Source organism: Leptosomus discolor, chromosome 1 (genome assembly GCF_034619465.1).
Source record: "Leptosomus discolor isolate bLepDis1 chromosome 1, bLepDis1.hap2, whole genome shotgun sequence".
NCBI lineage: Eukaryota > Metazoa > Chordata > Aves > Leptosomiformes > Leptosomidae > Leptosomus > Leptosomus discolor.
The window spans coordinates 195295-208497 of NC_141391.1; the positions used below are offsets into that span (position 1 = coordinate 195295).

Here is a 13203-nt window from a genome sequence, read left to right on the forward strand (position 1 = left end):
ATACCTTGGCGTTACGGAAGCCTGGGCGCACAGTGGCTTGGGAGGGTGAGAACGGATGCCTGCCCTCAGAGCTCTGGCAGGAGAACCGCTGGCAGCTCTCGGTGTCTCTGTAAGGACTTGCCCTAGACCGACAGCTGCAGTTAGGTGGCTTTGGCTTGGAGCTTGTGCAGCAGCGTGGGGCTTCACATGGAGCGGTTCTTCTTTAAACTGGCCATACCTCAGGTGGTGTCTGCGTAGCGGGAGGACTGGTGCATGCTCTGGTATAAGCAGAAGCTGTCTGTCCTGAGCAAGGTGCAGGGTTTATCCCCCAGGGCAGCTCACTGGGGCCGACGAGAAGGCTGTCGGCTTGGAGAGGGCGCAGAAGAGCTCAGTGTGTTCGGTCTGTCCATCCACGGGTGCTCATGAGCAGGGGGATGGACTGAGTGCAAAGGAACAAAACACAAGATGAGGGATGGATGTTCTGGTGCGTCTCTCACCCCCTCTTCACCCACCCCATCCTGCTGTTTCCCTGCTCCCAGGTGCCATCTCTGTTCAGGACTCCAGCAGCCTGGATTTCGAGGCCAGCCCCCGGCTGCGCCTGGTGGTCCAGGCAGAGACAGCAGCTTCCTTCGGCTTCATGGCCATAAACCTTAACCTGCAAGATGTGAATGACAACTTGCCACGCTTCCAGCTGCAGAACTACGTGGCATTCATCTGGGAGTCACAGAGCTACGACTCGCCCGTCATCCAGGTATCATTGGGGGCACAAACAGGGATGCCTGGGCCCCTGGCCTGCCTCTCTGCCGGGGTGAGGGCGGCGGGGTGGCCTGGGAGGGCTGCGGTGCGCAGGGCCCCACAACTGCACTGCTGAGTCTCTCACGTGGCCTGGCAGGTCCTGGCAGATGATCTGGATCAGGGAGCGAATGGGCAGGTGACCTACGCCATCAACCAGTCCCTGCCGATGACGGGTTTGTACCACATCGATCCTCAGACGGGCACTATCACTACTGCTGCCATCCTGGACAGGGAGATCTGGTCCCAGACCCGGTGAGTGGAACCAGGCTATGAGATACAGGTATGAGGAGTCAGGGCTGCGGAGCGGCGTCCCCAAGGCTGCGGAGGATACTCTGCTCCTCGGTGCCACCCAGAGCTGCCTCAGCCCTGCCTGCGAAATGTTTTTGCCAAACAGCAGGAACTCGGGCTTAGTGTTAAGGTGGGGAGCAAATGGTACCGAAGGCCTGGCAGATGGCCGTGAGATGAGCCGGTGCTCTAATCAGCCTGGTCTCTGCAAATCTGAGATCATGAGGGGGGCAGCGGACCCTTTTCAGCGGCTGCATCCATTCCCTTTCCTGCCCGCTCGATCCAGACGGCATATGCTCGGTCCCTTCCCACTCCTACGCATCGTGCTCTTCCGCTGTGCCACGCGTGCTCCGGGTGCCGTGCACTGCCCTGAACCCCCTTGCGAGTCCTCCTGCTTTCAGCCCAGGTCCTCTGGGCCCCTCGCTGCGTGCGCACACTCTGGACACCGCCTAGCTGCACCTCCGTGAGATGATGGCAAACGCTGCGCACAGTGAATGTCAGGCGTCCCCTACCCTTTCACACAGCCACGGTTCAGAGGCAAGGAACAACCTCTGCCACCCCACTCAGGCTATGTTCTCCCCCCCGTATGTGTGCTCCAACAGCTGCACATCTCTTGTCCCTCTTCCCAGGCGCGGCGAGGCGTTCATTCCGCTCACGTACCCGTCACCGTTCCGCAAAGAGGCTCCATCTATTCCCCAACACCCAGATATGCCCCAAACGCCTGTCTCCCTGCAAGCCACAACGTGCTCTGCCTGCGTCACCCAGACTCCTGCCCTTGCACAGGCTGACGGCGCTGTGGGTGCATCCACCACCTCCCCTTGCAAAAGCCTCCATCCACGGGTGCATCTTTAGTCCCGCGTGCCCGTGCCTGGGCTCTGCCTGAACCCACTGCCCACCACGAGCTCCGAACACTTGCGGCCACATTCGCTGCCTGCTCCCATGTCCCGGGTGTGGGACACCCCCCACCCACCACCCTCCAAACACGCACCTCAACGTGCACCCGCCTGTCCCCCTGCCCCACCGCACCCTCGGTGCACACACGTCCGCTGCCCCACACGTGCACTCCAGAAGCTCCGCGCAGATCCACTGCCCCAGACGCTCCTGGTGCTGTGCACGGCTCCACCACTGCGTGTGCACACTCCAACCCCGTGGGCACACGCAGTGCCCCCCTCGACCAGTTCCAGGTGCTGTGCACACACACATTGCCCCCTCGCTCGTATGGCCGCGTGTCTGTGAACCCTGTGCTGTGCCCTTCTGCTTCCCACAGCCTGGTGGTGACGGCGATGGACAGAGGGAACCCGCCGCTCGTGGGCTCTGCCACGCTGACCGTTGTGGTGATGGACGTCAACGACAACAGCCCCACCATCCCGTTCCCCTGGGAGGTGCGGGTCCCAGAGAGTAAGTGCAGCTCGGCCCCTTGCTGATGGCCAGAGCTGAGGCACGGCAGACACCCACGGGTCAGGGAGAAGCCCCCAGAGATGCCCGTCCGTTCCCTGGCCAAGGGCCGGCTTGTGCTGGCCCGCTGGCTGAGCGCCCCCGAGCTCTACGGCACTGCCCCATCGGTGGGGCCCCTGTGCTGCAGCCGTGTCCTGAGGGGACCACTGGAATTCCCGACTTGTCCCTGGCCCCTGCCCGCGCTGTGGTGACCGTGGCTGCACACACCTGCCCTGCCTGCTCGCTGTCCTCGGCCTGCATGCCCTGGGCCAGCCCTGCCCTGCCCTGCCTAGCTCCCGAGACCATCCCCTTCACCCCTAGCATCTCCCCCTCGCCCCCAGTGCTCAAGCTCTGGGCTGAGCTGGTTTCCCAGCACGCGAGCCAGGTCTTCTGCAAGGAGCTGAGGCTGCTTGCTCATGCCTCGCCTCTCCACAGACACGCTGCTGGGCACCCAGATAGCCCAGCTGACCGGGAACGATGTGGACTCGGGCCCCGCGCTCTCCTACGCGCTCGTGCTGGATGGTGATGCCGTGGGCACCTTCAGCGTGCTGCGGTACGGGGGAGGCATTGCCCTGACGGGGCCGCTGGACTACGAACAGCGCAGCCACTACACCCTCATGCTGCGAGCCTCTGACACCCGCCACGAGACCGAGGCCAACCTCACCGTCGTCGTGGAGGACGTGAATGACAACGCACCGACTTTCAGCCAGGGCTTCTACCAGGTCTGTGCCAAGGTGTACCAGGCAGCGTGGGCCGTCCTGCAAGAGCCCCCTCTCCTCTCTCGCCTGGCTCACGTGGCCTTCGGAGGTGCAGGGATCCCCTTCTGAGGGGGGGTTGAGCTCGTCCTGGCCCCTCTCTTCCTGGACTCCCACCCACACCCTGACATCCCTCGTGCTGTCGCTGTGGCGTGGGCAGGAGGCTGAAACCAGGCACGTGGCCTGGTGGGAACTGTGGGAAGGGCAGAAGTGATGGGAGATGGGTCACAACTGGGTGAGACCTGGCCTGGGGCCCTGTGGGCAGGTCGCTGGGTGAAGGCTGACTCGTGCAACGTGCTGCTGCTCTGGAGCAGGGATGCAAGAAGCTGGGAAGCCACAGAAACGCCCGGAGGTCATGAGAGCACAGGCCAACAGAACTGTCTGTCTGTACGTGCCGTTTGGCACACCAAAGAGGCAAGAGATGTTTTGATTTGTGTAAAATACCTTCTGTGGAGAAAACACCAGCTCTTAAAGAGTTCTTCAGAACAGCAGAGCAACACAGAGAAAAGGCTCAGGAACTGGGTGCTGAAGCTGGTTGGCAGTCATGCTGACAGGGCTAGGCGCTGTGCCCAGGACAGGCCCCCTCAGCCTGCCAGCCGTGGCCCCGGTGAGGAGGCAGGGAAGGCCCTGGCTGGCCCCAGCCCTCCTCCCAGCCCTGATGGCTGGCTCCAGGCAAGGGGGCACAGGCGCCCGCGTCGGGCACCGAGCACTGACTGGGCTTCCTCCTCTTCCAGGTGACGTTGCCGGAGCACACGCCTGCGGGCAGCACCATCCTCACGGTCAGCGCAACCGACCCGGACTCGGGGAGCAACGGGGATGTCACCTTCCACCTGGCCGTGCCAAGCCCTGACGTCGCCATCGACCCCAGCAACGGTGCGTGGGGCTGGCTGCGGCGCGGGGCCCATCTTGGGGGTTGCTCTGATGGTGCCTGCCAAGCGGGGTGCCCCTGGCATGCTGTTGCAGGCTCGGCCACTCCGGGGTTCCTGTCTAGGTGGCCAGTGAGGCAGACACGGTGACGTGGCCATCGAGCCCTCCCACTGCAGCGTGCTGGATGCCTGTCCCTGCAGCCAATAACCCAACGGCTCCCTTCCCGGCTCCCTGCTGGCCCCCATACTGACTCTGGCTTTGTGCCCTCACAGGGACCCTCTTCACCATCCGGAGGGTGGAATTCGATGCCAGCCAGCCCACCCTGGACCTGGTGGTGGAGGCCCGTGATGGTGGCTCTCCCAGCCTCTCATCCTGGGCCACGGTGCAGCTCCAGGTGCTGGACGTGAACGACCACAGCCCCAGCTTCCAGGCGCTGCGCTACAATGCCAGCGTCCCCGAGGACCTGCGCCCAGGAACCACCGTGCTGACACTGGAGGCAGGTGACGCCGACATCTCCCGGGAGAATGCTGGCTTTGACTACACCATCGTCAGTGGCAATGGCGGCAACGCCTTCCAGGTGGAGAGCCGGGTGGCCTGGGCAGGGGGGCACCTCCGCACACAGGGTGCCTTGGTGCTTGTGGAGCCCTTGGACTTCGAGACCATCCCCGTCTACAACCTCACTGTGGCGGCCTCGGACCGGGGCCTGCCGCAGCGCAGCGCCACGGTGCCCGTGCTCATCACCGTGAGGGACGTCAACGACAACCCCCCAGTGTTCACCCGAGCCGAGTACCGCACGGCGGTGAGCGAGAGCGCGCCACCCGGCACGGAGCTGCTGCGTGTGGTGGCCCACGACGCTGACTCGGGGCCCCGCGGCCACGTTCGCTACACCATCAGCTCAGGTGACCAGCACGGGCTCTTCCAGCTTCACGAGAGCACAGGGGCCCTGTGCCTGGCACGGCCACTGGACCGGGAGGCCCAGGCGCTGCACGCGCTCGTGGTGCAGGCCACAGACCTGCCGGGCGGACACTTCGCGCTGGTGCCTGTGGCCATCGAGGTGAAGGACATCAATGACAACAAGCCGTACTTCCCAGTGGAGGTGCTGAGTGCCAGCATGCGGGAGAACCTGCCTCCCGGCACACTGGTCACCACACTGCGTGCTGTCGACGCGGACACTGGCGTCTTCGGGGAACTGCGGTACACGGTGCTGGAGCAGCCAGTGGGGGAGCCCGGCATTGCGGAGGGCCGGGACGCCTTCGCCATCAACAGCAGCTCTGGGGAGCTGCGCTCCCGACTCACCTTTGACTATGAACGAGCCAAAGCCTTCCAGCTCCTCGTCAGAGCCACAGACGCTGGCAACGCCTCTGCCACGGTGACGGTGCGGGTGCTGGTGACAGGGGAGGACGAATACGATCCCATCTTCCTGAGCCCCTCCTTCAACTTCGAGGTCCCTGAGGGCGCCCGCAAAGGGCAGAGCATCGGGCGGGTGCTGGCAACAGATGAGGATGAAGGGGCTGACGGCGTTGTGCTATACTCCCTGGCAAAGCCCTCGCCGTACTTCGCCGTCAACCAAACCACGGGCACCATCTACCTGCGCATGGACAGCCAGCCCCAGGCTGGGGCCGGGCGCGCCAAGAGGGAGCCGCGCGAGATGAGCCTGGAGGTGCAGGCGCGCAGCCCCCTGCCCGCCTCCCGCTCGGCCTCTGCGCAGGTCACCATCGACGTCACGCACACCTCCTTCGGCCTGGCTCCCGACCTCAACCTGCTGCTGGTGGCCGTGGCCGCCTCGCTGGGGGTCGTGGTGGTGCTGGCCGCCGTGGCCATCGTGCTGGCGCTGGTCCGCTCCCGCCACCGCCGGGGCCGCGAGAAGCCGGAGGGGGAGCGGCCGCTGGGCCGCGTGCAGAGCGGGTCCCTGCAGAAGCTCGGCCGCGAGGAGCCGGTGCTGCCCGGGGGAGAGCACATTTACCACCAGGCCCTGCCGGGGTACGGGGGCGAGCCGGCAGGGCCCTACACGCGGGGCGGCTCACTGGACCCCTCGCACTCCAGCGGCCGAGGCTCCGCCGAAGCTGCTGAGGACGATGAGATCCGGATGATCAACGAGTACCCGCGCGTGGCCAGCATCACGGCCTCCATGCAGGAGCACATCTCCGCCCGCGGCCCCGACTCCGGCATCCAGCAAGACGCCGACCAGCTCTCCGACATCTCCTGCGAGCCGGCCGCCCTGGAGAGCACCCAGTGGTTCAAGAGCAAGAAGGGCTCCGGGCTGCTGCTGCCAGGGCCGCCCCCGCAGCTGTACCGCGAGGACGGAGGGGGCAGCGCCTTCCTCGGCGTGCGCTGCGGCCTCAGCGTCTCCTCCCAGCCTCAGGACTACGCCTTCCCGGAGGATGGCAAGCCCTCCGTGGAGGGCTCGCTCACTGCCATCGTGGCCAGCGATGAGGAGCTCCGCGGCAGCTACAACTGGGATTACCTGCTGAACTGGTGCCCCCAGTTCCAGCCGCTGGCCAGCGTCTTCACAGAGATCGCCCGCCTCAAGGATGAGAGCTCCCTGCGCAAGCCCTTCCCGACCAAGCCCAAGGCAGAGCCCAAGCCCCGCATCGACCCCCCGCCCCTCATCACCTCAGTGGCCCACCCGGGTGCCAAGTCCGTGCCCCCCAAGCCACCGCCGGGCAGGACCTTCCCGCACCCATCCTCCCTGCGCCGCTCGCCCATCAGCCACGAGGGCTCCATCTCGTCCTCTGCCATGTCGCCCAGCTTCTCCCCCTCGCTGTCCCCGCTGGCTGCCCGCTCCCCCGTGGTCTCGCCCTTTGGCATCTCGCAGGGGCCTTCTGCCTCTGCCATCAGTGCCGAGCACTCGCTGGAGCCCCCCGAGGAGGCCGAGCTCAGGATTTAGGCCTGGGCCCAGGGACTCCTCCGCCCCACCCTGCAGTCGTGGGGTCAGGAGCGGGGCCAAGCCCGGGGCTGCCCTGCGTGGGTGCTGATCCTGCTCTCCCAGCACCTTGCCTGGCCTGGGGCCCCCATGGGCTGCGGGTTCCTGTGTCCTTTGGGGCCGTTGGCTCCTGTCACTCCCTGTGGTCTGGCAGATTCCATGCTGGTTTTGATGCCCTATGGACTGCTGATCCTCCTGCCAGCACCCCAAGGTGGTGGTTCCTTGTACTGCTCGTGGCGCCTCAGGTCGGCGCCCGTCAGGACGGTGCTTCACGGTACTCTGCGCTCTGAGAGAGCCTGGGAGCAGGCGGGAGCCCCCTGCCCTGCGGGGCTGGGGCACTGTAGACCCTGCCCTGCCCCGGCCGCTCGCCCAAGCCACGCAGCAGCCTGGGTGCAGCCGGACGCTGATCCATCCCTGCTGGCCCCTTCCCTGCAGGAGCTCCCGGGGCAGGGACGCACCGCTCAGCGGGCACAGCCGCAGCACCCTGCCACTCTGCCCACGCCGCCTGCGGGGACGGGGACGGCTGAGCCTGCTTCCTGATGGCGAGGGGAGACCCAGCCCAGGCCAAGCGGGAGTGGGGGGAGAAGGTGGTGCCCGCTTTCTGCTTGCTTACCCATGGCTGGTGGGGGGAAAGGGGATCCTTTTGGGGAGGTCTCTCAAGCCCTTTCACCTCCCACCACTGCACGTGACCCTTTTAAGGGATCTCCTTCCTAGAGCTGCTGGAGAGCCCAGTTCCTCGGGGCCTGGGCTGGGAGGCAGGTGCCCCACTCAGCATGGCAAACCCATTCCTGGAGAAGCTGCTCCCGGGGCCAGGTACCTCTCTCAACCCCAGGCTGGCTGTATGGCAGGGCTGGCAGGAGCGGCAGCGCTGAGCTGCAGCAGAGCTGTCCCCGAGGCAGCCTGGCCCCAGGAAGGGCAGCGATGTGGCTGCTCAGCCGCACAAGCTGGTGACCTCCTCCCGCCCCACCTGCCCCAGGGGTGGTGGCCAGCCTGCGGCTGCAGGGAGCAGGGGGGGAAGGGGGTACCCCAAAAAGCCGCATGGCCTGAAGCTGGCATGGCAGCAGCCAGCACGTTACCTTACAGCCCCAGGGTGGGCCACTGGGCACTGGCCTCCCCCGGTGCCCCGCAGCGCTCACCAGGACAGTCTGGGCCACTCGGGACACCCCCAAATTGTGGGTAGGCGCCAGAACCCCCAAGACCTTGGGCCCCAGCCCACTGTGCAGGGGCTGCTCCGCACCCCTCCTCCCTGCCGAGCTGTGGGCACGGGACAGAGCCGCACGTCAATGGGGCTGGTCCCCATCCTCGCCCCAGCACCACGCACCCAGCTGCAGTCACGCTGACGCCGCGGTCAGCCCCCACCAGCGCTCGCCCCGCATCCCACAGATGCTTGCGGTGGAGCAGGCACACGTGGCGCGGCCCTGCACCCCGGGAGCACAGCCCTGCATGCTCGTGGTCGCTGCGACCCACAGGCGGGTGTAAAGCGAAGGACAGGGACAGGGCGCATGGAGCGCCGCGGCAGCCCCAAATACACAGCCAGCCTGGGCGCAAGCATTCGTGGTGTCAGGGAGGACACCCAGCCGCTGAGAAGAGGGTCTGGGGGAAATTCCTTCCTATCACACTTTTCCTAGACCCACTCTGTAGCCTCAGCTCGAAGCACGTCAGCACCGCGGCTGCAACCCCAGCCCCAAACGTCTTCTCACAGCAGCCAAAACCTGTCACTTCTGCCCACTCCCTCCCCATTTCCCACCAAGAACCACCCGTGACTGCAGCCTCGTCTGTCACTGTCTCGGTGCTAAACCTGCCCCTTTGTGCTGCAGGGCCCAGCCCAGCCCGCACTGTGGGTGTCCCCACGCCGCGGGCGCTGTCCTGCACCCTGGTCCCCACGTGGTCAGGTCCCTGGTGCCGGCAGCCCTGGGAGGTGTCGTGGGCGCAGGGCAAGGATCTGCAGCAGCGATGGTGGCACCAAGGGGGCCGCAGGGCCGTGCCTGCACTGCCTGGGAACCAGAGAGGCCCCGAGGCGGCTCTGGGAGGGGAGGATGGGTTCTGCCTCACTCAGCACAGGGACAGCCCACGGGGGCTCTCGGGGCAGGCACCCCTCGCCCCTTCTACCCCGACCGGGCTGTCCTGCTCACGGGCACTGTGGGGAGCGGGCCGAGGGTGCCTCCGCTCCCTGAGCCCTGCGTGGGCCAGGGTGGCCGAGCAGCCCTGCTCCCCCCTGCATGTTTGGGACAGGGGAACACGATGGGTCACCACCCTGCACGCCACGTAGAAGGGTCAGACACACACGGCAGCCCCACTTTGGTCTGGGGGGACGCACCCGCGGGCTGCGGAGCCCAGGCAGGAGCCGTGCCTCCAGTTATTTATTTTTACACATTGTACTACAATTCCTGTTTTCTACTTTGTTTGTACCTTTTGTATCGTGTCTCGCTGAGCTGCATGTATCGGGCGCTGCCCCCCGGCCTGCACACTGGGCCGTCCCAGCACAGCCTGGACCCAAGTGCCAACTTCTCGAAGAAATGCCTTAATAAACCACACTTGTTTGTACAGAGAAGGACATCATCACTGCTGCTCCGGGCTCACCTTGTGCTGGCACCGCGGCCCCGACGGGTGCTGGGGAGAGGCACCAGCAGGGCCGGCGGGTGGGAGGCAGACCTGGGACACGGTGGGGCTCGGCACATGCCTGGGCTGCCGGCAGCGTGCCACGGCACGTGGGTAGGACCTGTGCCCTGTGCTTCGCACCGGGCAGCTCCTTGGGTGGGAGAGCGGGGGCTAGCTGGGGCACGTGGGCTGTGCCATGCCTGCTGCGGGCCCCGGGGGCAGCCCTGCCGGCCGCCTGGCCCGGTGCGGGCGCGGGCGTTTCAGCCGTTGGCACAGCACGGCAGGCCTGCCCCGGGTGCCCCCGGCTCCTCCAGTGGTGCGCGGCGTGGCCACGCATGTCCCGGCCCCGCTGCACACGCAGCCCTGGCTCAGCCATTGCCCTGGCCAGGCCACCGGCACCCGCCGGCACGGCTGCATCACACAGGTGCCCTCTGCGAGAGGCTGCCATGGTGCCGCAGCCCCGGGTCCAGCTGGCGAGGCTGTCCCGCCGGGCACACATGGGACACGTCTACACGTGTGCTGTGCACGCAGGTGGCCCCGCAGACCGACACGGATGGGCGCACTCAGCACCAGCAGCCTCATCCTGCTCCCCGCCCCGGCTGCCGGCAGGAACAGCCGCCTGCAGGGTGGAGCTCTCCAGCCGCTGGGCCCGGACACACAGTCTGCCCAGCAGGTGCCCGCGGATTCCCAGTCTCCCCAGTTGCTGAGACCCGGACATACAAGCCCCCAAGGCCACAGCCCCCTCCGGCTGCCGCAGACACCCCACCAGCACGCGCAGACACACACACACACACACATGATCCCTGCAGCAAGTGGGCTTAGAAAACCAGCCTACCCAGTAGCTTGCCTTTGGGTCTCCTGTTGGTCACAGACAGACACGCACCAGCGGTCCTCAGGTGATGTCCAGACCCTACGGTCCCCAGCAGTTGGCTAGGATGCCCCTGATCCCTCTGGCAGCCTTCTCCCCCGTGGTCCCATCACACACACATGCACACGTGCACACACACACATGCACACACACACGTGCACACACACGTGCACACGTGTGCACACACACACGCACACGTACACACACACACGTGCAGACCCGCTCTCTCCCAGGCCACTTCCCCCGCTCGCTGCCTGGTCCGTGTCGCTGGTTGCTGGCCACGGCATGCTCACTCCCACACCCACCCGCTCACTCTCTCCAGTCGCTGCCACCGTGGGCGCACTGGCCCTGTGGCTCCGCACACATCACCCACACATTACCCCCAACCCCCGCCCCCCCCCCACATTAACCCCCCCCCGCCCCGATCCCCCCCCAACCGAGGAAAAATTTTGAAATTGAGTTGGAGAAGACAGGACAGGCTGTGCCTCATCAGAGAGAGGACATGGCCAAATGTACTGACCATCAATCCATTTACACACAACTGGCCACTTTTATCTCTTTTTCCTTGTTTTCCCATTTTTTGTTCCCCGCCCCGCCCCCCAAACTGCCTTGATCCCTCTCTTTCCCCACCTTTCAGTTCCTCTGCCAAACGTCCCATACAAGCCATGCCCAAACCCAAAACGCTCTGTGTTTTGCCCCTCGTGACGTGTCCCCTGGTCCCAGGCAGTACTCCTTCGGTCTGTGGCACGGCTGGGAGGCAGCTCCCCTTCCCTCGTTCTGGTGGGTGCCACCCACGGACCACGGGGTGCGTCACGAGCCCGTGACAGCCCAGGCAGAGCTGGGGAAGGATGTCCCCTTCTCCGAGTGGGTTATTAGGGTTCCTCTGACTGCCACGGTTTTATCACATAACCTGACGCCTGGCAGCTCCCTGACGGGCACCAACGGCAATGCCAGCGCACACCAGGGACACGCACTGCTCTCTGGCTGAGACCAAGGGGGTCCTTGGCCAGACCTTGACATTACGGTTCTCCCCTGGCATCGCCTGACCTCGGGCAGTCCCGACTGTCCGGAGGAGGGGGCACGCTCGCCTCCGTCTGCAGGAACAGCGCGGAAGCACACCTGGGGCGAGCAGAGCTCCACCAGGGACACCTCGGCAGCTTCCCTGGGCGCTCGGGCTCCCTTGGCCTCTGCCTGCTGCAGACCAGCCAGTCAGACCAGCAGCAGATGCTCGTTAGAGTGATTAGCTGTGTCAGGGCAATCTAATCTCTGCCGGCCAGACAGATCCAGGAAATAATCTCCCCCAAATCTCATCCCACTTAACGTCCTGCCCAAAGCCACAACCAGCTGGACAGCCCAGCCCCAGGCCCCGGCCAACGCACGTCCAGGCCCAGCGGCAGCGGCGAGTCCCTCCAGGCCGCAGCTGTAGCTGCTGGGCCGGCGCCACGTCGGCGGGGGACCGGGAACAGGGAGGTCGGGCGCCCCACGCGCGGTGGGAGAGGGTGAGGGCTGGGGCGCGGGCAGGGCGGCGGGACGAGGGCCGCACGGCCGGGAGCGCAGCAGCCTGGGCAGAGCCCGCTCCGGGTGCCCCGGGCGCGGCGGCTGCGCTTCGCCCTGCTGCTGCCGGTGCCGGTGGGGCCCCCCTGCCGCCCTGCATGTCCCGAGTCTTTGGAAGGGAAGGGACGGCACGCAGGGACCCCGCCAGCCGGGCACGGGGCCGGTACTGCCAGCCCTGCAGGCACCTGCCCCCACCACCGAGGCCGGAGGATGCTGGGCTCTTCCCTCCAAACCTTCCCTGCTGCACGGCAGCCCGTGTCCCCTGGCCCCCGGTCCCTAACGCCTGCCCTGCACCCATCAAGCCCAGCCCTTTCCCCTGAGTTCCCTGGCCACTGTCCCACCCGCACCCAGCTCCCTTGCTCGCCCCTGCACCCCACGGGCTGCAACTGCACAGCTTGGGGCAGGCAACAAGCTCCAGATGCCGCGCACTGGGTGGAAACCACACGTGCTCCCAGCTGCAGCGTCCTAGGGCTTCGCACAGCCGCTCACGCTGTGGGCAGCACCCACCAAGGGGTGCTGGGGTCCCGCAAGGAAGGGGGATGGAGCGGTGGGTTCCCAGAAGACACAAAAACTGGCCTCGAGGAGGCAGGGGAAGTACCTCGGAGGCCAGAGAGGGGCTTGGGTGAGCCTGAGGAAGGCGGGCAGAGGCCCCAGCATCCATCAGATGCCGAGCAGTGTTCTGCGAGCACGAAAGACGCTGGTGAAGCCCCGCTGGGTCTGCTGGCTGCCTCCCGTCACCCGAACGGAGCAGGGCCAAAGGCATCTCCACCTCTCAGCTGCACCCACAGCATGGCTGGAAAAGTAGGGCTGAGAGCAGGCGGGAGGACAGCGGGGCAGCTACAGCCCCAGCCCTTCCTGGGAAAGGGCCTTCACCCGCCCGGCAACAATCTCAGCACCAGCTCGCTGCTTCAGCGACGCCTCGAGTGGCTGCTGCTGCAGGAGGGACTGTCCGGGCCCCTCTCCCCCTGGCAGCGACTGCGCTGGACGGCTGCAGCGCGGCTCTGGCGTGGGAGACGCAGCAGCCTGGGCCAGGCAGGTGGTTTTCCCATTGTCCGTCTCTTCCTGGCTTGGACTATGCTCTGCAGAAGCAGGAAAGCAACTGGGAGCTGCCGGAGCCAGGGTTTGCAGCGTTGTCCGCGCGCGTG

The 13203-nt window shown here is 66.1% G+C and overlaps 1 protein-coding gene across 1 annotated transcript in view; it reads left to right on the forward strand.

Moving 5' to 3' along the window:
* The window catches only part of DCHS1 (dachsous cadherin-related 1), a 46083-nt gene extending 39081 nt beyond the window's left edge, over window positions 1–7002 (forward strand). The window contains exons 15-20 of the mRNA XM_086481369.1: window positions 519–730; window positions 872–1026; window positions 2327–2457; window positions 2929–3215; window positions 3983–4121; window positions 4388–7002. Coding sequence (XP_086337495.1) covers window positions 519–730; window positions 872–1026; window positions 2327–2457; window positions 2929–3215; window positions 3983–4121; window positions 4388–7002 — 3539 coding nt within the window. The remainder of the gene's footprint in view (window positions 1–518; window positions 731–871; window positions 1027–2326; window positions 2458–2928; window positions 3216–3982; window positions 4122–4387) is intronic.
* Window positions 7003–13203: the final 6201 nt, after the last annotated feature.